The sequence below is a fragment of the Colius striatus genome, chromosome 12 (assembly GCF_028858725.1).
Source record: "Colius striatus isolate bColStr4 chromosome 12, bColStr4.1.hap1, whole genome shotgun sequence".
NCBI classification, from domain to species: Eukaryota; Metazoa; Chordata; class Aves; order Coliiformes; family Coliidae; genus Colius; species Colius striatus.
Window position 1 is genome coordinate 9,838,152 of NC_084770.1, and position 22,604 is coordinate 9,860,755.

The 22,604-nt window shown below is 39.0% G+C and overlaps 1 protein-coding gene across 3 annotated transcripts; it reads right to left on the bottom strand.

The window, feature by feature from the left end:
- Window positions 1-1,841: 1,841 nt before the first annotated feature.
- On the bottom strand, window positions 1,842-21,332 carry AGTR1 (angiotensin II receptor type 1). Of its 3 annotated transcripts, none has more exons than XM_062005813.1 (3): window positions 21,225-21,332; window positions 16,998-17,113; window positions 1,842-3,505 (listed from the first exon to the last, which is right to left on the bottom strand). In XM_062005813.1, the coding sequence occupies exon 3, from the start codon at window positions 3,450-3,452 to the stop codon at window positions 2,373-2,375; it is 1,080 nt and encodes a 359-aa protein (XP_061861797.1). In that variant the 5' UTR covers window positions 3,453-3,505; window positions 16,998-17,113; window positions 21,225-21,332; the 3' UTR covers window positions 1,842-2,372. The 3 variants fall into 3 exon arrangements, 2 of the variants coding, with proteins under 2 accessions (XP_061861797.1, XP_061861798.1); XR_009819526.1 differs by lacking the exon at window positions 1,842-3,505 and adding an exon at window positions 12,160-13,874; XM_062005814.1 differs by lacking the exon at window positions 16,998-17,113.
- Window positions 21,333-22,604: the final 1,272 nt, after the last annotated feature.

The window sequence follows — 22,604 nt, forward strand, 5'->3', positions numbered from 1 at the left end:
TTTTCAGTGATCAAAGGGATCAGGAGCAGCTGATGAGGAAATGCTTGCTTAGCCTCTGTCAAAGAAGTTAACAGCCTCCCAGATGGACAAATTTGTACTTCATTTCTCCAGGAGTTTTGCCACAGGTAAGGATCTCCAGACCCTTCAGGAGGCAGGGAAATATTGCTGCCTCTTCCTGCTGTCTCTTACTATAACTTTTGAGATGAAAACCAAATTTGTGGCTGCATCCAGCAGGTGGCAAGCACAGCACACTGAATTGTGTCTGAGACAGAGCTGCTTCTACCAGGGGAAGCTCCCGATGCTGCCTAAGCATGTGTACATGTGTATATCAACAAAATATCATGCAGATGAATAGCAAGCTCTGGCAGTCCATCGTCAGCTTACCGAGAACTGTGGCAGTGGTACTACTTAGAATGCATGGGATTATTTTCATATTCAACAAACAGCTATCTTGCATATAAGGGCAGATATAACCTAAATACAAGCATTCTATGTAATGATTTAACTGTGTCTTTAAATGACACATTCAGGTTTCAAATTTTGAGATGATACCTTGCAATTAACCTAAACCTTTAATGAAAGAGCATTTTTTTTAACATACTGCTCTAAAAGTTTTAGTGAACCCTCATAGTGACTTGTGACACAAATCAGTAGAGACTCTTCCCATTTTACACCCTGAAGAACAGAGCAGGAAGAGGTACAAGATTCTCAAGACTTGATTGTAGTCCCTTTTTATCTTAAAAAGTATTAAGCTACAGAAATGAATTTTGGTTGTGTTTTGATTTAAAATTATTTCCTAAAGTAAAAAATTATTTAAAATACACAAGAGACTGATAATCAGAAGATATACACAATCCAACCACTTGCTACCTGAGACAAAGCACATTAGATGGGTAATTTTAAAGATTATATATATTGTTAATCCTCAAGGGTCATGTAATTGTCTACATGATATAGGTAAAGTTTTGGATTTTTTCTTTATGTCAAAATATTTATGAACTCACTTATCTTTAAAGACAATAAATGAGTTTGAGTCGTGAATAAGTATTTTCTGGAGTTCATTCTTTGAGGGAAAAATGGCATATGAGGATACTGCTAGTTGAAACTTCCTACAGTACTTATTGCCTTACACTCCTCATTTGTATGAGTTTGAGCCAGACTTGCATTCTGATTCATGCTAGTATAAATTGGAATTTGTTCCATACATATCAAAAAAAGATTCTCCAGGGAGCAAATACTCCAAGGTCAGTTTTGTAAAATGGAGAGAAATTCTGCAAAAGACAAAAGTAAAGCTTGGTCTCAGACGTTGTGTGATGTGACTGAAAGCATTACGGTGTAAACTTTTGCTTATCAGAATGTGAGTTTAGTAACTATCCAGGAGTTTGAAAAGTTGAGTAAATTTGATTAGTTGGTAATTTATCTCATTGAGTGCACTGGTTGTTATACAAAAATAGTTTGAAGTTTTCTAGCCATCTCTGTCTCAGAAGTCACTTTTTCAAATATAGAATTTTACTTTTAGTCACACCCCCCCCTAAGTAACATCCTTCAAAGTCAGTGTGGCATGTCATGAGGAAAGAATGGGTGAACTCCATTGCCGTGTATGTACATAGATACTGAAACTACTATAAAAATACCTACTGGGATATAAATGTGCGTTGATGAAGCAAAGTCTGCAATCTGTGATCAGGAATATAAATCTAAAAATATATGTCTTCTATATTTAATAAATAAATAAATCTGCATTTTATTGCATATATTATTATGAAAAAATTGCCATTTAAAAAAATGAATAAAAGTAGCATAAATCAGAATGAGACCAATTTCAAGGACCTTAAATTTTCATTTGAGTTTAAAATTAGGCCTCTCTATATAGCATATATTTGAAAACATATATTAAATATGAGGGTATGACATTTACGCAATTAAAAAACCCCCCAACAGAACAGTCAGCGTAGCTCCATCAACTCCTTGAACAAAATTTGGAATAGCTCATGTATGTGCAAATCAGGTCCTTCATAATTCATGTAATTTATACAATGTCTTCCTTTAAAAAGACCTTCAAACTTCAGTTAGGAGTTTTCTCTACTCTTCTTTGTAGTTCTGAGGAAATGGCAGGATGTTGACAGAAACTCTGACATGCCTGTCCACCATTTATGTTGCTTTCAGTAAAGAAAATAAAATGAAAACCAAGCAGTCCTCTCCACAATGTAAAATAAAAGGCCACTGCTGAATCTTTACAGTATGATTTCTTTGAGGTGATCTAATGTTTCTGTAATGAGCAGTAAGCTGTGATGTTCAGGACTGCAGATGAATTTTGTCATTCTTTCTGCTTCGTTCCAAGGTTGTTAAAAAACAGTATATTGCAAAATGCCTCATTCTATGTTGAAAGACCCAGCAGTCTTTTTAGTGTGCAAGCGTATGTTTTCTGGTGGCCGATATGAGAGGGAGCTCATTTTTGTTGTTAGGCTTGGATGAGTGCTGACATTTGGTGGAATGTATTTTATTAGCTGAAGGAAGTATTTTTTAAAGTTTTTTCCAAAAAAAACATAAAAAAAAGGATTCAAACAGTTGTTAAAGTAAGCGATGCAAATGGTGAAGGGCATAGCCGTATCCACGATGTCAGTGATTTTGCAGTCTGTTATGACATGTAATTGAATTAAGACATCCAGAAAAGTGAAGACTTGATGAGGAATCCAGGAGAAGAAGAAGAAAAATACTATTGCCACAATCATCTTAAATATATCATCATTTCTAGTCTTATTTTTTTGAATTTGATATGCCTTCTTCAGGGTCTTCCAAATTAAGGTGTAGCTTGTTAATATGACCAGAAAAGGAATTAAAAAGCCCAGCAAATTTTTGGATAAGCCTAACCCGACCCGGAGTGTGGTGTTGTTGTTGTCATATCGAAACCCACAGATAGTCATGTTCAAGTTCTCAGCAAAGAATATGTTACGGTGAATGATGACAGGCAAACTAGCCACGCCGGCGAGAAACCAGATGGCAATGCAAGTTATTCTGGCAACAAACATGGTGCGTCGGATCCGGGACTTCACTGGATGTACTATGGCCAGGTACCGGTCAATGCTAAGGCATGTGAGGAGGAACACACTGGCGTACAGGTTGAAACTTATCCCCGCTGAGGCTAGCTTACATAAACAGTTGCCGAAAGGCCACTGGTACTCCATGGCCGTGTAGGCTGCCCAAAGTGGCAGAGTCATTAAAAAACACAAGTCAGCCAGTGCCAGGTTTAGAAGAAAGATGCTGGCTACTGTTTTTAATTTCATGTAGCAGTAAATGACAATAACGACCAGGCTGTTCCCAAATATGCCTATGACAAAGATGATGCTGTAAACAGTTGGAACCATAATGTAGATGTAACTGTGCCTTCCTGAAACAGGACAGTCGACGTGGATTCTTTTCACAGTTTCTTCAGTAGAGTAATTTGGAATCATCTTGATCTCTAACACTGTAACCTAGCTTCAGGAAGAAAAGGGGAAGTTCACACCTAGGAGGGGAAAAAATGAAGAAAATACAATTCAAGACAGGGATTTTTTTAAAGTTTCAATTACACGTCAAGTTTTTGTGTCTAACACAATGTGTCAATGTTTTTGAATTAAAAATAAGACACCTTCAAGTCTTTTCTCAACTAGTTTCTATTTTAATGCAGACTTTGTAAAATAAAACAGAGGTAAGAATATTAGGAATTTGAAGAACATTGTTATATTCTTTTTAACATGAATGAAATCTAACAAACTTATTCCTTCCACTAACAAGGTCGCGATTTAAAATGAAACTGGTTAGTGATCATATGTCACAGAAATAATAATAGAGGCTCAAACAGCAGATAACTATAAATTCAGGAGTCTATAGGATATTTTCTGTAAATAGGTGATATATCTAATGAACACAGTTATTCAGGTATCTCTGAAATTACACTTAAGCACTCTGAATACTAGTTCATTCTCTAAATACAAAGTGTAATGCATTAAGAAAATAAGTGAATTCAGATTAGGCATTTATTAGTATGAAATCTCTTTTACAGAGCACCTGTTTGGTTTGCCAGGAGTTGTGTGTTCTGCAAGAACGATCTTCTTAAGGACTTAGACTTTAGGAAGCAAGTAATATGCTGTGACTGATAGTAAATCTTTTCCAGACCCTACTAATAGACATCCTTCCCTCAAAAAGAGGGAAAACCTTCCCTCAAAGAAGTGAATGCTTTTAAAAAGTAAAGAAATTGATAGTTATTATTTCAGAGTAGTGTTTGTTGCTATCTGCAGGATCCTGACAGCTGTCAGCCAAATCCAACTTATGCTGCCTCAAACACAGATTAAGTGAAAGATATTGGTTTAAAATAGAAGAAAAGAAAAAAGAAAAAAAACCCACCCAATAACTAAGATAATGTAAGTCACTTTTATACAGATAAATATACACACCCTAAGATCCTGGGCAGTGCAGATGCATTCAGAAAGAAAAGATGCCTGTCACTATAGAAATACAGACTCTGTTGTTACAGGGGTGGTTGCCCATTATTTGCGTTGTTCAGCACTGATGTTCCTGTTAAGTGCAGAATGCTACTCTGTTAAGTGTTTGATATGCACTTATTGGGAGACAAACCTTATTCCAAATGGATTGTCTTTTTAATAAGGAAATGAGGCATAGATGTGTCTAAGCAAAGCCCACACAGGAAGTTGGAAGTGAAGCTAGGAACTGAACTCAGAACATGGGTTGCAGGCAGCATCTTGGGAACAAGGTCCCTCTTTGGCTCTCAATTTATTAGCTTTTAAATGTGCCAGTATTTCTCTACCTTAGCTCCTGTTCTATTATGTTTGCATTAATAACCTGGTTCATTTCCATAAAGGTAGCAGGGTAATTTCAACATTTAGGTTCTTTACAATTCCATCAAATTTGGAAAACCTTGTTAAACACAACTAATAAGCCCTTTGTTAAGATATGCAATGCAACACCTCCCAGTCTCTCCAATCAATTCTGTGAATTAGTTGTGTTGCTTCAATTGGTACAGATGCCTCAAAATTATATCAGTTCTTTTTGCCATGTTTAAGTTAAAAATTCAAACAAATAAGGCTGATGCTGAGAAATGTATACCATTCTGATCACATATGGCACTGTAATACATCCTGAACTAAACTTCCTGTCTTTCAAGCTGTGCCAAATCTAGACGACGTGGCGTTTGGCTCTGTGGAAGGTCACGCTATCCACGGGACAGGCAGAACCGCAATAAAAAGATTTCAAGATAAGTCCTCTTATCTCCTCCCTTGGTTGTGAAAGTGCCCAAGGAGATTTGACAATAACTGATAGGTTCTGCAACATCAAGGTCTGGCAATATTTGTCCTGTCCCAGCTACATGCTGGTGCTGCGTGGTCTATTCATTATCACAGCCTCTGCTCTCTTATAGACCCACTGAGATGACAGCCCAGAATTCAGCAGCAACAAATTAGGGAAGCCTCTACTAAGGAATTCACCCATGCAAGTTAGACTTGGAGTAAAATAGATCAGAGTCCAGTTAAATAAAAAACACCATCACTATTTTGAGTAAATGAAAAAGAAGCAGAAATGCATAATGTGGTTGCTTTGGGGTAAACAGATAGGGATTGCCATTATGTAGATCTGCAAACAGTTCGAGTGTTGCTGTGATAACCTCGTCAGAGCCTTACAAGCACAGTGAGGAAGGCACTGCTAATCCCAAGATGAATTTTTAAATTTCCCAGAAACATTTGAGCTAGCCACAGGTAAACCTGCTGCCTTGAGGTCACCTGTAACTTTAGAGCATGAGTAAAGGCTTCAACACAGGGGAAGAAAGTCACTTGTTTTGGAAGACATGGGCCTACAGCAGCGCTGAATGATGAGACAGGGCAGCGGAGGTGATGTGAACTCCTTACAGGCAATGATCTCTTCTTTGTACTGAACTCAGTTTTGCTGTTATTCTCAATTGCAACAGTTCACCTACTTGTCCCGGGATCATGGTTATACATATTTTATGCAAAGCAGATACTTCCACACAGGAAGTACTGCAGATTGGTTAAAATCATTACATAGACAGCCGGTACAGCTTTACAGTGCTGGAATTCACCACAGCAGGTTAAACCACTGGCCGGTTAACTATCAGTATTGAAATTGTGCACATTGATAATTCCATTTAAAGCATCTCAAATGACCTGAGTTAACATAATGATAATTGGATCATTTTAAGGCTGATACACAAGGAGTTTTTTCTAAGAGGATTGAATTGATGTGACTGAGAGTGGTGTGGCAACATCAATCTCAAAGCAAATTATGTGGTGAGCAGCAACCCCTGTTGTATCTTACTGTCCTGTTTGACCTTTTTTTTTTTAATTACAATGATTACAATAAGTCACTGATAATGAAATGCTTCAGACTGCTCTACCAACTATTATTTACCACTCCATTCATTGCTTCTGTTGGGTGAACTCCCTGTGGAAACAACAAGGACTGCTGAGCCCACGCAAGGTAAACAGCACTTTGCCTGCTGCAAGATAAGAGAGCACTAACCGTGGCTTTCTGTGAGAACTTCATTGGCTATAAAGATGTAAGCAGGTGTCACAAGACAGATTTTAAACAAAAATGTGGTTTTGATATTTACTTTCACAAAGACTAAATAAACTCAGGCTGACCAACCCTGCCACAATTTAGCCACATTATTCTTAGGTAATGAGAGGGTTTTTTAATTCTGATGGGAGATGGATTATTTGCTTTTCTTACAAATGAGAAGATATTTCCAGTTTAAAAGGATTATGTATTCTATTTGGATATGAAAATTATTGAACAGGGAGAAGAGAGGCTGAAAACATTTGGAGCAATATGTATTTCTTTCTTTCTGGTGGCATAAGCTTTTTTTCCTTTATCTTGAGAGTCCACCTGTTTCTGAATGTCTTCTACTGTCTTTTTCTAATTGCTGAGAAACTAATGACACTTTCCACATGCTTCACTCTTATTCTCATTGCCTTGATGAATATAATTTCTTCTACTTCATATGTCTACTTCAGTGTCTTCTCTGCTTTCTTGGAGACCTTGAACAGTACCACTGTGAAGCCATACATTTACCTCTCTCCTAGCTCTTATTTATGCTGCTCCTTCTAATAGTCTGTACTTCCCACTCATGGTTTTCCAAAGTATTTTTAGTCAGAGTTCACAGGTGAATTGTGGAGGGTGAGAGAAATACAAACACTTGGGAAAGTAAAAGCATGTAATTCCAACTATTGTGGCCTTGCAGTGTTCGCATGCCTCCTGTCATCACTGCCACTATCTACCACAGAGGTCGGTGTCTGACTTCATGGTAAATGACAATAAATCAAAATATGCCTGAAATGGAACTGCAATAGGCAGTACAAGACCAGAACACTATCTGTAAGTTGGTTTATGAGCACCAAGAATCTAAAGCAAGCTTCAGAAGTTCTGTATTAGTAACTGTCAAGCTGTTGCTTTTGGAATTCTGGATCAGGAGGTGGTCTGAGCTGAGAACATGAGAACAAAGAGAACTCTGTACCAGTCTGTTCCGTTTTGTTTAATAGCCATCCTCCTGGTCAGACTTTCATGATGAAACTGCCAGCCTGTTGAAATGGCTGTTTATTTGGTGGGTGTTGCTTTTTTAAATTATAAAGTATTGATCTCTTTAATTCTCTAACCTACATGTGGATTCCTTGTGCCTTCCCCTTGCAAGAGTTGAAGCTGATCTGCTTCATTTATGCTAGCTCTTAATAGCCGGAAAATAAACTGCCTGTAATCCTTCTAGGATCTGGTTCTTTCATAACATTGAAACCCTAAATTGCTTATTATTTATTTTGGGCTAGTAGAGGACCAGTTATTGCTGCCTTGTAAATGCAAACTGTTTATGTACTGTGACCTTCTCTGTAAGAACTTCTCTGTATTTATTTCCTTCAGCACATTTCAAAAGAGTCTGTCCTTCTGTATGACGGCTTCATAGTTTATTCTGAAAAGAATGAATTTCTCTCTTCTGTTCATTTTCATAGATTACTCATTAATTTTCCCTTCACCTCCCAAGTATAAAATTTATGTGACAAAAGGATAGATGAAAGAACTTTTTCCTCTCAGAAGAATCAATGCTTCTGGAATGACTGAACCCTGGAACTGTGTATGCGTTTGTGTCACTTTGAATGATTGAGAGGGAGGAAAATGTAAAGGAAAAGAAAAGTAACACAGTTAATCTGCGACATTTAAATGGCTTTGAAGTCATAATATCTATTTTGACCACTAGAGGTCTGTATTTCCCATTTTAAAACGAGATAATTTTGGGTTTTTTCTACTATTCAAGTGCCATCACTTTGCAAAGTATTCCCTTCCTTCAATATTATTTTAGATGCAAACACAAAAAAAGTATCTATCATGGAACTTCTACATTTATGTAAGGCAGAGCATACCACAGTGAACTATTTTACCTTTACTTTAGTATGTACTACCTTATATCTAATTTCCTTTATTTTAGTACATTCCTGGTTTTGTTAACCTTCAGTTCAATTCTGCACTGGAAAGCCATGGAAAAATATCCTGATATTTAATTTCGAAGACAAATGCAGCTTAAACTCTCCAAAGTTTTTCCAGGTAATTCTTGGTTAGCCTGACTCAAAACATGTATTTTCTTTTTTGAAGGAAGATACTGTTACTGTTGAAAATGCCACCTCAGAACTATTTAAAATTGGGGGTTTTTAAGTGATTTAAGGGATACATGAGCCTACACACCTCTTGCTATCCAAATGGTGAATTTTAGACCCCAAGTGCTGTATATGTTGCATGAATTGTAAACAATTTCACAATTTGAAAATGTAAGCATCTTTAACAATTTTTAGCCCCTCTCCCATTCCTGCCATTTACTAACACACCAGGCTTTGCCAGTACCCATTTGGACAGTGATGTTACTCTTTCAAATCATTTATTTACTGAAATAGTTCTCTAATGCCAGTAAGGGCAAACAGCTTTCAATCCAGGTAAGAGAAGAAAGGTTGTTATGGTGATGTTTATTTTATTGAGCCTAGTAGGTGAGCAAAACAGAACCAAAAGACTGATATTAACTATACTGTCTTGTGCCAGATAAGTACAAACAATCAGTGTCTTGTTCTACATTTATGCCAAACTAGTTACACAGTGCTGGTGTATCTCTGTGCACTTAAGGGATGTTTGGGTACATGCAATATGATGTTTACATCTTGAAGCTTCTAAAAATAGGAGCATTTAGAGAGAAGTGATATCTAGATACAGAAAACCAGCAAGCAGTTACCTAGATTTAAAAAGCAGAATAAAGGAACCTAATCTGTTATCTGTACACTCCGGACTTTTGTGTTAGCAATGGATGTGGAAAAAATTGGCATAACTGAAAGGTCACCTTTAAAACACTACTTTATGGGGCTGCAGAGTGGTAAATAAAGTCTTCCAAGTACTTTATTAGGATATTAAATGCTTAATAAAACTACAGTGTAATATGTGACAAATTTTCTGCATGCTTTTTCTAACAGCCTATAATGTAATAGTGTCAGCTATAATTCTAGCAGTTTCAGCAGCAGTGAAAATTTGGGCTATTTTTTGCATATACTCTCGTTGTACTTACAGAGTCCAGAACCACTGGAAAGATTTCTTCATGCTACTCAGCACTCTGGCCAAAATTTCCCAGTTCCCTCCTTGTGTATGTTTTCTGTTCCAGAAGTTGGGAAATCCTGATGTACATATTTCTATAAAATTTTACTCACAGATGTTAGGGCCAAGGAAGTATTGCATAACTTGACTAGAGTTTCTCAGCCTCACTAGAACTTAGTGGTTTAGTGAATGCTAGCACAGCAATGATTAAGGGTTTTTTTCATACAAAAGTTTCTTGACTGAATGATCCACAGAACACTTGTTATATTTAGCCAAAAGTCTTTCAGTTGACAGTAAGTTTCTGTATTTTAGTTTACAGGTTTCATTCTCCCTCTAGGTTTAGGTTTAAAAGTAAACTTTACTTTCTGAGAGCTTTTCCTCTATACACACATAATTATGTTTTCTCTGCTGTTAAGAGGAGGAAAAACATTACTGGGTTCAAGAAATGAGAACGGAACTCCCAAACACTGAAGGATTAACATGCAGCATGTCTAATCTGTTGGGGAAGAAGAGTGAGGTGGTGGGTTTAGAAATTACTCGTTCTAGCTTGACAGTATAATAGATACCCCAGATATCTCAGATTTTTCCACGTAATTTTCTGGTCTTTTTCTTTCTTTTTTTCATGTTTATCCATCAGAGCAATCTCTCTTTTATTTCTTTGACCAAGGCTGTGTGAATGTGTTGTGAATGCTCTGGTTTAATATGTCTTAGGTATCCTAAAGCAATGTGAATATAAAATGATACACACAGCAGTAGTTTAAAACTGAAAAGATATTGAAACAAACATGGTAAATACATTTACAGCTTAACAGATTCTGCAACTATCAAAATGTTAAGCTTTAGAAAAGATAATGTCTGAAAGGTGAACCTCTATCTGTTATCTTTCTTGTCCTAGTCACCTCAATTGCTCTGTCTTTTCAGGAATGAAGATCATTCTTTCCTTATCTAAGGTATTAAAACTTCAGCTGAATTAGTTTTCAAATATGAAAAAAATCTTATGGCAGAAGGCAGTTACTCTTCTTGTTTATACCAGAGGGTGAAGAACTGTGTTGTCTTCTGAAAGAGGCTGAAGACATTTCATAGAATCATAGAATGGTAGGGGTTGGAAGGGACCTCCAGAGATCATCTAGTCCAACACCCCTGCAGAAGCAGGTTCACCTAGATCAGGTCGCATAGAAATATGTCCAGGCAGGTCTTGAAGACCTCCAAGGAAGGAGACTCCACAACCCCCCTGGGCAGCCTGTGCCAGGGCTCCCTCACCTGAACAGTGAAATAGTTTTTTCTTTTATTTAAGTAGAACTTTTTGTGTTCCAGCTTCATCCCATTACCCCTTGTCCTGTTGCTAGCTACTATAGAAAAGAGGGATGTCCCAACCTCCTGACACCCACCCTTTAGATATTTGTAAATGTTAATAAGATCTCCCCTCAGTCTCCTCTTTTCTAGACTAAACAGCCCCAGTTCCCACAGCCTCTCCTCATATGAAAGAAGTTCCAGTCCCCCATCATCTTGGTGGCCTTGTGCTGGACTCTCTCCAGAAGTTCTCTGTTCCTCTTGGCTGAGGAGACCAGAACTGGACATTTAGACATATTAAGGCTCTGAAATGAAGGCATTAACTATTATCACCAATCAGGTATGGATTTTTGACCCTATTTTCTAGCCATTAGCTTTACCAAAAAGGAAGATTTCTGCCTTCCTAGGAGATAAAAATGACCAATAGTCAGCAGGCTAACCTAAAGTCTGCTTATGAGGGATATGTCATCTCCTCACACTGCCAACAATGCCATTCTCTGCACATTAGGTTCCAGGAAAGAGAAAATTCTCACCATTGATATAAAAGGTTTTTGAAGAGCAACTAAGTGTAAGGTATGATTTTATTATGTACACGCAGCTTGCCGCATTCATAAATCCGTATCTGATGCCTGGTTATGTAGTATCTCTAGAGTATTTGGCAGTACCCGAAAGAGTCAATAGCTAACAAGAATTAAGCCATCAAGTCCCAGAATGAATAAAAGTGAGATTAGTTTGAGCTGTGAAAGGTTACATGCTGCATGGTTACTTTCTCTGAGTGATAGTAAAGGAATGGAGTAGCACATTTCCTTTATTGCAGCTGGAATTGCCTATATAAAATATAGTGTGCCCCATGTGATCATTTTTAATGAAAGACAGAAATCAAATTCAGGTTTGTTAAGTGTAAGTGATGAATTTGATTAATTTTAATTTTCTACTCTGATAGCTTAGTTATGTGGAAGTTTTAAAGTATTTTTATAATTACATGGCTGTGCATATCCTAAACAAACATAGCTTCCAGATACCTAACCACACACCTAGAATTTCTACTGCCACCATTAGTTCCCTATGAAATGAAACACAACCTTCTACTGTGAGCTCCTCCAACCTAAGGAGTAAAGGAATTTACATTAATCTGGCTTGATACAGATCCATATTTCAGCCTTATATTAAAAAAATCTGCAGAGACAAGAGAGAAAAAAAGTGAAATAAAAAGCACTGCTGACAGTCCTTTCTATGCCCTCTGCTAACAGATCAGGTACGTGTGAAGTATCTTACCTCCATTCAGATCATATACAAAATCATTACTTGCTGGATATTTCGTGTGCCTATTAACCTGTCTTTTAAGGTTATGAGGTCGTCTTCACTGAAGCTTGTGGGTGCCTCCTTAAGTGTATGAAAATGGCAATAACAACTATTCCTTCCCAGCTTGTAGGAGAAACACTGTGTTATATCACTGTGATTTCATGCATGCAGAGCTTAATAAGGGGTTGCAAAACATTTTACATGCTGTTTTGAGTACTCTTGGTCTCTTATTTCTTGCTGCAGTGAATGTCTTTGTCTATCCAACACTGAAAGAGTTCCTAGATCTTTTTTTCATTTCATTCTTTTTTTAATTTTCATTTATCATTTGATGATCAGAGTTATGGTGTAAGTAATGTTTTGGGACCTGGAGAGTAACAGCTACTTATGGCTCGCAGAACTGAGCCCCAGAGTATTATTGTCTTGTTCACAAACTGTTATTCTGCTACTGACTCTAAGACATGAGAGGACAAGTGTTTGTACTGGTTCTTCCTCACAGTTTTTGCAACATATAAAGCTCAAATACAACATATCATAATTTGAAGCCCAAAGTATTAGAACTGTGCATCACTTAACAAGGCTGTTGGAGAGAGTAATTTCTATAACACAGATTTTTATTCTACAGAGACGAGTGCTATTCCCATGGGCAACCTGTGAGAAGCAACAAGTATGCAGTTCACATCTCTCTAGACTTCCCTGACTCATACAATGAAGACTCTCAGCTTTTATCAATTGAGATGAGCCAGTGACAAAGGTAAGTGGTCATACTTTTTAGTTCATTATGAGCAGCTGTACTGCAATGTCATGTGTGTGAAATTAAACATATTGTGTCATGAAACCTGGGACTCTTCTGCTTTTAGGAGCAGGCAGAAAAAAAAAGGTGGTAAAGGATAAAGGTAAAGTCTCTCAAATTACTCTAAGAATGTTAAAAAACCCAAAATGACATGTGGCATTAAAGGATGGAAAATAAGTATAATAATACAGAGGCAGACAAAAACCTATAAAGCCAGATAAAGAAAGGCTATAAGGGTGTTACAATCCACTCTGGAAGGCCAGGTACTGACTGAGGTCAGTAAATATATGCTTACTAGCCTCTGGGTAAAAATGGGTAAATTTTACATAAGTTTAAACTCTTGGTTATATTAGTGGTTGCTGATAATTTAGCAGAAAATGGGATTTCATGCATCTGAATTAGGTTCTGAAATGGTTAATGCGTGAGTGACGTGCCCATAGCAATGTACCATCGCTGTCATAAACTTCTCTGTCACTGGCAGAGATCACAATAGAAAGTGGAATGGAAAGACCAAAGCCACACTTGTTTCCTGATGGACCAAATCACCTACTTCTGTGGAAAGCGATTTTTCTGATTCTAAGTGCAAGTTCTTTGGCCTTTTTCTGGTTTACAGGTTTACTGTGAAAGACACAACTCAACCAGTAGTGTTGCTAGTATAAACCATGGCAAATGATGATTTAATTACATTTCTGTTGCTTCCTCTAGGTAAAGATGTTTGTAGAAGTAGGGTAGGAGACACAGCTAATAACTTCATAGACAAAGATGGGAGGTGACAGGACTTCTTTGTGGAATTTCAAGATAGTCCCAATAAAGGCTTCCTTGCTTTGTCCTGGTAGTTTAGAGACCACTCTCCCACAGTCATGTTACTCTTCTGCTAAGACAGAAGACATAGAGGCAAAAATTAACATTATGTATACAGCTTAAGCTTCTGAATAACTTTTTGTAGTTAGAGATAATAGGTGAGGTAATAACATGCTGAGCAATCAGGTCTGCAAGATAACATTTCTTGGGCTTTTCTAGTACACAGAAATGACTTTCTGTACTTTCTTGTAAAACAGTAAGAAAGGTGCTACAAGAGAGCTTATATATACAGATTTGCTCCAAGTCATGCAGCAAATCAGTAACATTTTGACATGCATCGAAACGTTCTGATGTGTACGAGGCCTTACCTACACATTAATCCTCAAAAGTTTGCTTTCCTGCCACTAAGCTACATCACCATGATTCACCTAAGAGTTCTGCAGGCTTAATATGTAGTCCCTTCTGCAGGATGTGCTTTTTATTTTGTGTAAATTCATTAATAAATTCATTGCACAGATGCAGCATGTCTATCCAGACACTGACATACCAGTATCACTAAAGTATCTGCATGTTAACTGAACCAACTAATGTGACACAGACACACATACCAGTATCACTAAAGTATCTGCATGTTAACTGAACCAACTAATGTGACACAGACACACATACCAGTATCACTAAAGTATCTGCATGTTAACTGAACCAACTAATGTGACACAGACACACATACCAGTATCACTAAAGTATCTGCATGTTAACTAAATCAACTAATGTGGAAATTTTATCACTCCATTTCCAATACCATGGATAGTGATTGCCATGTAACTTCCTGCTAGTCAAACAGTTTTTCTTCCCTTTTGACTTCATGCTGAAAATCAGTGTTTGTCCTAGTGGAGAAGCAAAACCAAATACATTGTGAATTTCTGTGCAAGGAAATAGATGTTGGGTTTCAACACTTTCATTCAGAAGAAGCTTTGTCTTCTATGCGTCACAATTCATCAACACATAACAGGATTAGTTTCACTGTGTCTGATTAAGACCCTTGATTACTCTTCTTTTATATAATTAATTTAGATATCCTTACAGTCGTAAAATATCACACAACGGCAATACGCCTCAGAAAAGACTTTTCTTCCTTAAATGAGAATGTTAGGAAGAGCCTGGAGGGAAAAGTTAAAAGATTAAAAGTAAAGGATCAGCATGGAGGCTTCTTAATGAATACCTCATTAGGGTCAGAAAAAGGGAATGAAAGGCAGAAAGGAAAGAAAACAGTAGGAGTAGTTGGTAAAGTACAAGAGTTTATTCAGACAAAAAAAATCTTTTAAATGGTAATGCAGCTAAGGCCAAGAGAAGTTAGTATCATTGTAACTGTTAGTAAGTATAGCACAGAAAACATAGAGGGCCAATTGTGCTTTCACTTGCACAAAACTCCTGTTAAAGGCACGTCATTATGAAGGCTGGAAGAAAATCTGAGAGGCCAAATACAAAGACAAGCAACATATCTGTGATTTTTGTACAAGTCAATTGGACTGGTGAGGTGCTAAGGGGTTAATCAAAGAGAACGAAAGGTCAAATACAGACGCTTCAGCCCATGCCAGTGTGAAAGGTATTATCACCCATGTTAAAAACAAGACACTGTGATTCTGAGTGCTTTGTCTGGAAGGCAGCACACTTGATGGAATGATTCCAAAATAGATGTTCCGCCACATGTGTACAGCTTGTTTCCTGTTTGGTTTTATTTTTTTTAAGTAAAATTTATTATTCTATTTTGAAAATAAGATTCATTACTGAACTCGCTTTACTATCCTGGCTCTGAGATGTTCCTTGTGGGTAGTGAGGACCAGCAACAGACATAGAAAGACAAAGAAGGCTATTACAGCCAGATTGTGAGCTAAGCTATGATGCTGTGAATCAGTGCCTCTTCAACAAAGTGCAGTCTTGGTTCTCAAGCAAATATAACTGCACAGATACCTGGAAAAAGCAGTGCAGTGCCCTCCAAAAGATGTCACATGAGCTTTACTTTAGTGCTATGAAAATTACCAATTGAGGTGAGCAAATGCTTGGATGTGTGTCTGTCCTATACTGACATGGCCTTTTCAGTGATATGTTTAAGAACACGGAACAGCACCTTAAAATGTATTTAAAGGCAAAATACCTTAGAAGCGCTTTTCAAGAAGCACATGGGTAAAGAAATATCTTTTACCTGAAATATAGCCTGATGTGAGCTGATTGTCTTATCATGGTAAGCTACTAATAACAAAGCCAAGAGAAAAACAATAAAGTCAGAAATCTATCAGCAGAGCTAGAGTCTCACTTTGAAAACACATATTGGTTCTTGCCCCCTCCTTTCCATTTCTGATTGTTGTAAATTAATGAAAGCACATGAAGAGGGAGGAAATCCTGATCAACTTCAGTAGTAACTGACCAACTCTTGGGCTCAACATACTTCATGGAGGGGGAAAAAAAAGGACAATTGTATAAACTTCTAGGCTTGGGTAACAAGAATGAGAGGGGACAGAAGAAGAGATCAAAACCAATAGAGTTTATAAAGAAAAAGATGAAAAGGTGACACACATCCTATAAACTTGGATTGGGAGGAGCATGCATGGTTCCTCAATAAGCAAGTTCAGGCTGCATCTTTGTATATTATGTGCTGCCTGCTTCAAGCAAAGGGTCTGGCCAGGCTGTGCTGATGCTAAAGCAGGGTTAAATGGAGGATAACTGCCAACAGAACATTTTTTAGCAAACTAGTGCATTTTTCTTCCCTGCGTAAGCCCCCCAAGATAAAAGTACAGCTGTTTAGTGTTTTTCTGGAATGTTTTACTCTTTGCATGGGTGCCTCTCAGACAGAAATGCTGAGGCATAGTACTCTCATTCAGCGTATCCCTCTCAATTTTCAGAAAACCGAGGAGATTCGGGAATGCTGTTTTATTTTCTATTTCTGTTCCTATATTTCATCTACTGATTATTAGATACTGATTATTAGTCAGTGATCTATCAGCAACTGACAAACATGTATGATCTATAAGTAAAGTAAGGAGTAGGTGAATTAGCTGAAATTAGGCAGTTGGTTAAATCTCTCTTTGTTCTGGCTGTAACTCTGATTATAGCTTTCACCTCAAAGAGTGGAATACTGTCTAAATATTGACCTTGCCCAAATTCAGTACCAATTGTTTTAGCTATTGCCAGTTACCTTTTGCTGTAGCCTGCTTTTTGTCATCTTCAATCATGCCACTCACTGATGCATTGCCAATGTCATCTCACTTTCCTGCTGTGAGGTCATCTTCAGTTATTACCCATTTTCTGTGCCTATAAGAGAAATGCTACTCAACTACAATAAAAGGAGATAAACACTACAAATAGCAACCAAGCATTCTAGCTAGTGTTGTTATATAGCAGATATCTGGATAGTTTTGCTATCAAACAAAAATTGAATGGAATGAAAATTGTAAAAGACACCTGACAGCCCAAAATCTGTAGTTCTCTCAGATGATGGTGCAACAGAGAATACTAACAGCATGCCATTTGGAGAATGGTATTTTCCTACCCTTAGTTGCAATTCACTTGAAAGCTCAAAGTAATTTTAGTATAATCCATCATCTATCTGAAGATAAGGCCATAAATGATTAGACCAGCCATTCTATTTCATACATACTTTGTCTCAAACAACCCCAGCTGTTAGAACTTACAGTCAAGATAACCTCTTTTCACTTGTTTGTTACAGCTAAGGTATAAAAATCAAGTGTAAGTATTTTAACTCCCCTTGTTTGTCAGATTTGTTAAATTCCCTAAAACGATCAAATATGACACATTCTTCTACGGTACATCTGTCAAATTATTTTTTCTGGCAAAGCATGAGTTTTAGAAAATGGTACAGAACACTGTATGAGTGCTCTGAGTACAATGACTGACTGTTGGTGAAAGTGATCTTAAGAGACAAATTTGTTGATGGAAAGGGAACCAAAGGAAATATTGTGGTTAGCAAAAGCTTACTGGCTTGGTTTCACTGCAGGGTTTTTAGGACCAGAAGGAGAAGACAGAAAATCACAGTGTGATTAGTAACTTTCTGTGAAACAGCAGTTGCATGTGAGAAAAAAGCTCCACTGGAGTCTTTCACATCTGCAGGCTGCAGCGTTTGGGCTTCATGCATGAGGTTTATACCTTGAAGCTCTAAGAGTAAATTATGTTAGTTGCTTATTCTTGTTAGAGTGCTGAAACTAGAACAAAATAAGTCTTCCCTCCAGTTTCCTCTCTGTTCATGAGTGATCCACATTTTCAATTTTGTATTCAAAATTTCATGAGATTTCTAAAAAATTCTCTTTGTGACACCCTGCAACTCTACCTCAGTTCTCAAACCTGATCCCAACAGTGCTGAGGCTAACTCCCAAAAATACTAGTCTCCTTCAGGCTGAACAGTCCAAAAATCAGAACCACTATCCAAGATTACTGCAAAATTGTTATAACTATTTGAGAGGACACATGGTAGAACACAACATCTATGTCACTTCTGGTTCATCACTTCTGATGGAGTTGTACAACTGACAGCATGATGCACAAACATCAGCAGTAAGCTAGGTAAGCCTTGAAAACTGAAAGTGAGTACCCAAAGGCCAGAGATTCGGCTAAATACGCAATAGAGCCTAAAATACAAGTAGACTACCATGAGCCTGCAGTGGCCAGGCTATAGCCATACTTGCAACTCTGAAAGGATTCTGAGATTACACGTCTGTTTCTGGAGAGAGATGGTTGCAGGGTTGCCAGTATTACTGTCAGAAATAAGAGAGGGATTTGTTTTGCTTTGCTGTCCACTCTCCTTCCCCTGACTTAACCACTTGGCTGCTTTCTTTGGCATAGCTAATATACTGCCCAAGCAGATCTAGTTGTATGCCAACGAATCATGGTAGCCTGTTTCCCCAACTCAGCTTCAGGTTGAACATAGTCAAATTAGACTTTAGTCTATTTCTCCTCTTATTGAAGTGACTCCTGGCAGATAACCATTAAATTCACCTTAAAAAAGCACAAGATTAAGCATGTAATGTGTCAGACAATGTTTGATGAACATAAGTAATAAATATTCTCTATGCAGGTTAAGACAGAATTTGACCAAGGCAGAAAAGGAGAATTGAATTGTATGAAACACAAATAAATGCATGCCAACCACTCAGAAACAATTGAGTGCTTCTCACAGTGTGATTAGATGCCCTAAAATTTGGGCAGTAATAACCACAGGAGAAATTATGAGTACTCCTGGTGACACTAATAGCTTCTGGAACCTCAAGAAAGTCCAGGAAAAAAGATGTAGTGAGAAAATTAGAGTAATTTGTGACTGCTTAAAACATTTTCAACTAGTATTACATTTTTTTATAAAGAATAGTTTAACAGTGCAAAAAGAGCTTGTAGTTTATGTAATTTTATGTTACCATATTAACTACTGGAGCTGTAGTGACAAACCTGTAGTAAACTGTAGCAAGGCAGGGACAGAGATTATTGTCAGATAACTCATACAATTAAAGATAATATTACCCATTCAATGGGTAGCACAAATACAAATCATGTACCTTGTTCTAAGCAGACTGTATAAAGCAGGTTGTGGAGTTGTGACATGTTACACTGAAAGGCAGCTGTGGCTGCTGGCATTTCAGGCTGATATTTGCTGCCTTTGCACCCTGTAACTTCACTTACAGTTTGCACATGCTATCCAACCCAAGAAAGGTGCTGTTTCCAAGCAGGAAAGCAGGACACTTCACATCACTGGAAACAGACACACTTCTGCTCTCTTCCAATATGAGAATTGTTTCCATCTGCTTCCTTGACAAAAGTAAGTGGAGAATAAAACCAACTATATTCAAATGTAATGATAAACCAGGACTTCTCTTAACCACACAGGACCGCTTTGCTTTCTCAGTTTAGCAGTATAACCTAAGAAGCACTCCATAGCTCTGATTCTTCTCTGCTAGTTAGTTCAAGCTATAGAGGGGCAAAGTATATAGACAGACAATGTTCCTGCTGGAACGGCATACAGTTAAAATCCTTAATACATGACTGAAAACTTAATTTGTAGGTACTTCATCATATTTTTGAAAGATGCTGTAATTTAAAAGATGATGGTGGCAAGAAGCAAAACAGACTGCCATAGTCAGGAGTGTGAAACATTTGTCTGACATTAAAACAGAGCTAAAAGAGCCCTTCTACATCACCATGGTAATTACCTGCTTCAGGCCATACTCAATCCTTCTATTCAGGCAAAAATCTAATCATGTTAGCGGTGTGGGTTCATGCAAATGAAAAGAGAAGACACCACTGCCTCCCCCCTACATCTCTTTTGGGGGGCTTTTAGCCCATTTACCAGTCTGTCTCATGCTACGCAACACACAGCAATCTAAACAAGTACTGCTGCTTAGGGAAGTGATGGAAATTTACAGTGAAGTGTAGAGAGAATCTTGCTGTTGCTTATTGCCAACATCTCATTAAATCTAGTGGATTTGCAGGAATATACAAATGGGTGTAATTGAATCCTGCAAATTTACTGCTTGTACACACTGTGACCCGATTGGCTTAGTTACTGATACGACAACTGACTTGTTTGGAAGAACTGAACCAGCCAAAATTTAATCTCGGGATGCAGATAGGGTTTTGTTTGGTTTTTTTTTTTTGTTGTTTCCCCATAGAAAACAGGTGAGCCTGGCTATGGACAGTGTATGCTACACAATTTTGATGAAACCAATACTAGTTTCTAACTTGCAGAAGTTATATTGCCCGTTAGACGGAAAAATAGAAACATCTGTAGAAGCCTAAAAAATCACCAGCATCGCCTTTAGTGATTTTTTATTAATTTCTATCACGTGGTCAGCGCAATAATAATGATTTCAAGTGCTCATCTGAACTTGACCCGCAATATGAAAGGGCTGCGTCTCAGAGGCTGTGCGGAAAAGCATTCTCGGAGAGGTGTCACTGCTGCGAGCGCCGTGCCTTCTGCCAACGGGTGCCTTTGCTTTACCGTCAGACTGCTGACGAGGCGCGAGAGCTCGCAAGCATGGCTCGGCTGTCAGTCTGTGGGATATTTAACTGTCTCCAAAATCATTATGTGGTGTGTGCGCTTAGTGAGCGGGTCTCGACGGGCGAGCCGGGACACGGCGCTTACGTGCCTGCCTTCTGTCCGGAACCGAGCCTTCCTCTGCCAACTTCACCTAAACCAAGCAAGCATTCAGCAGGAGGCTGTATCGGAAACTACACTTTGCGTCCCCCGGGACCGGGCAGCGTGTTGCCGGCGAGGTGTAAGGGAGAAGCGGTGCGACGGCAGGCAGGCAGCCGACCGGCCTCCCGCGGCAGAGCCCGCCCAAGGGCCGTCCCGCGCCCGCGGAAGCCGCCCCCCGCGCCCGCGGAAGCCGTGGCCACCGGAGGGACGAGGGACGCGCCTTACCTGGCTCTGCGGAGAGCCGGCCTGGGGCGGGCGGCTCAGCCCCGGCGGCGCTCGCACCGCGCCGCGCCGTGCTCGGCGGGCCGGACTTGGCACCGGCCGCTCTCCTTTGCCGGCCGCGCTGCTCCTGCCGCTCTGCCGCGCGGCCCCTCGGTTTATACCGAGGGGCGTTGCAGGACAGCCCAGCTCGCCTGCTGTCTCTCCCCACCCATCTCCCGGGACAGACCCCTCTGACCCGTCCCACATCCCCCACCTTTCCTACCCCCGCCCGCCCCGTCCGCTGGCACGCCCGCAGCCGGAGCCCTTCCGCCCGCTGCGGGTGGGGAGGCGGCGGGACCACGTCGCTCCGCCGGCAGCGAGGGGATGCCCAGAGCAGGACGGGTGGCTCCCGGCGCTGAGCATCGCCTTGTAGGGCCAGCGAGGGAGTTGTTACTTCGGGGAAGAGTGACTGCCAGCCCAGCGCAGGCTGCCTGAGTAGTGCGGAGGGTGGTCGTGGGGTGCCCACGCTTTACGTTTGCAGTCAGCTTTGTGAAGTAGAGGTCACAAGCGGTGTACAGACATCTCCAGTGTTTCTCGGGCCGGCTATGAGCACAAGTGAAATATGCAAATCATCACTAGTGAAGCTGCAATAAATGTAAAACTGCCATAATAAATCTGTCAAACTTTATTTTCTGGGAGTAGAGAGGAGGAGGAAACAAGTATGTTAAAGCTCCTTGGAATACGTGTCCTAGGAGGTATGCTCTTCATGTCACTGCTGTCTGACAGAAATAAGAGACTTGGAGTGATATTTGTTTGTTTCTCTCTTTTCTTGATGTGATAAACAGGACAGGGAGCAACTTTCCAGGCAGGATTTTGGGACTGTCATGCTCACGAAGAACAGGATTTCAGAAGTTCTGTTTTATTTTAGGACTATAGTTATATGGCCGTAGTTATGGAGATAGCTAATGCTTCCAATGGGAACTGTGCAATTTCAGATCACCTAATCTTTATATACACCTTGTGAAAATATCATGACCTGGGATGGTAATATCTTTCAAGGGTTGGCAGTGCAGCTTTATTGTGACTAGGAGTAATTAGGGTTTACTTAGTGATAGTGACAGAAGGCAAATCAAGAGGACACATTTGAATTCTCAGTAAAAACAACTTTAGCTGGAATAATAATTACTTTTCAGCATCTACACATGCATAATCGGTAAGATTTTGTCTAGCTATAATTTGTTTCTGAATGTCTGTTAGCTAAATCAGAGGATTAGATGGAAATGCAGAACTGAGGCACATTACATGTACATGTACTTCCAGGCCATGAATATGTTACAGGAAGGCACTAATCCACCTATGACATAATCTTTTGACCTGATAGTGTTTGTGTCGTGTCAAGAAAAA

Bases quoted from the DNA above. Each gene is read 5' to 3' on its own strand.
- AGTR1 (XM_062005814.1), bottom strand. From the start codon at position 3,452: ATGATTCCAAATTACTCTACTGAAGAAACTGTGAAAAGAATCCACGTC.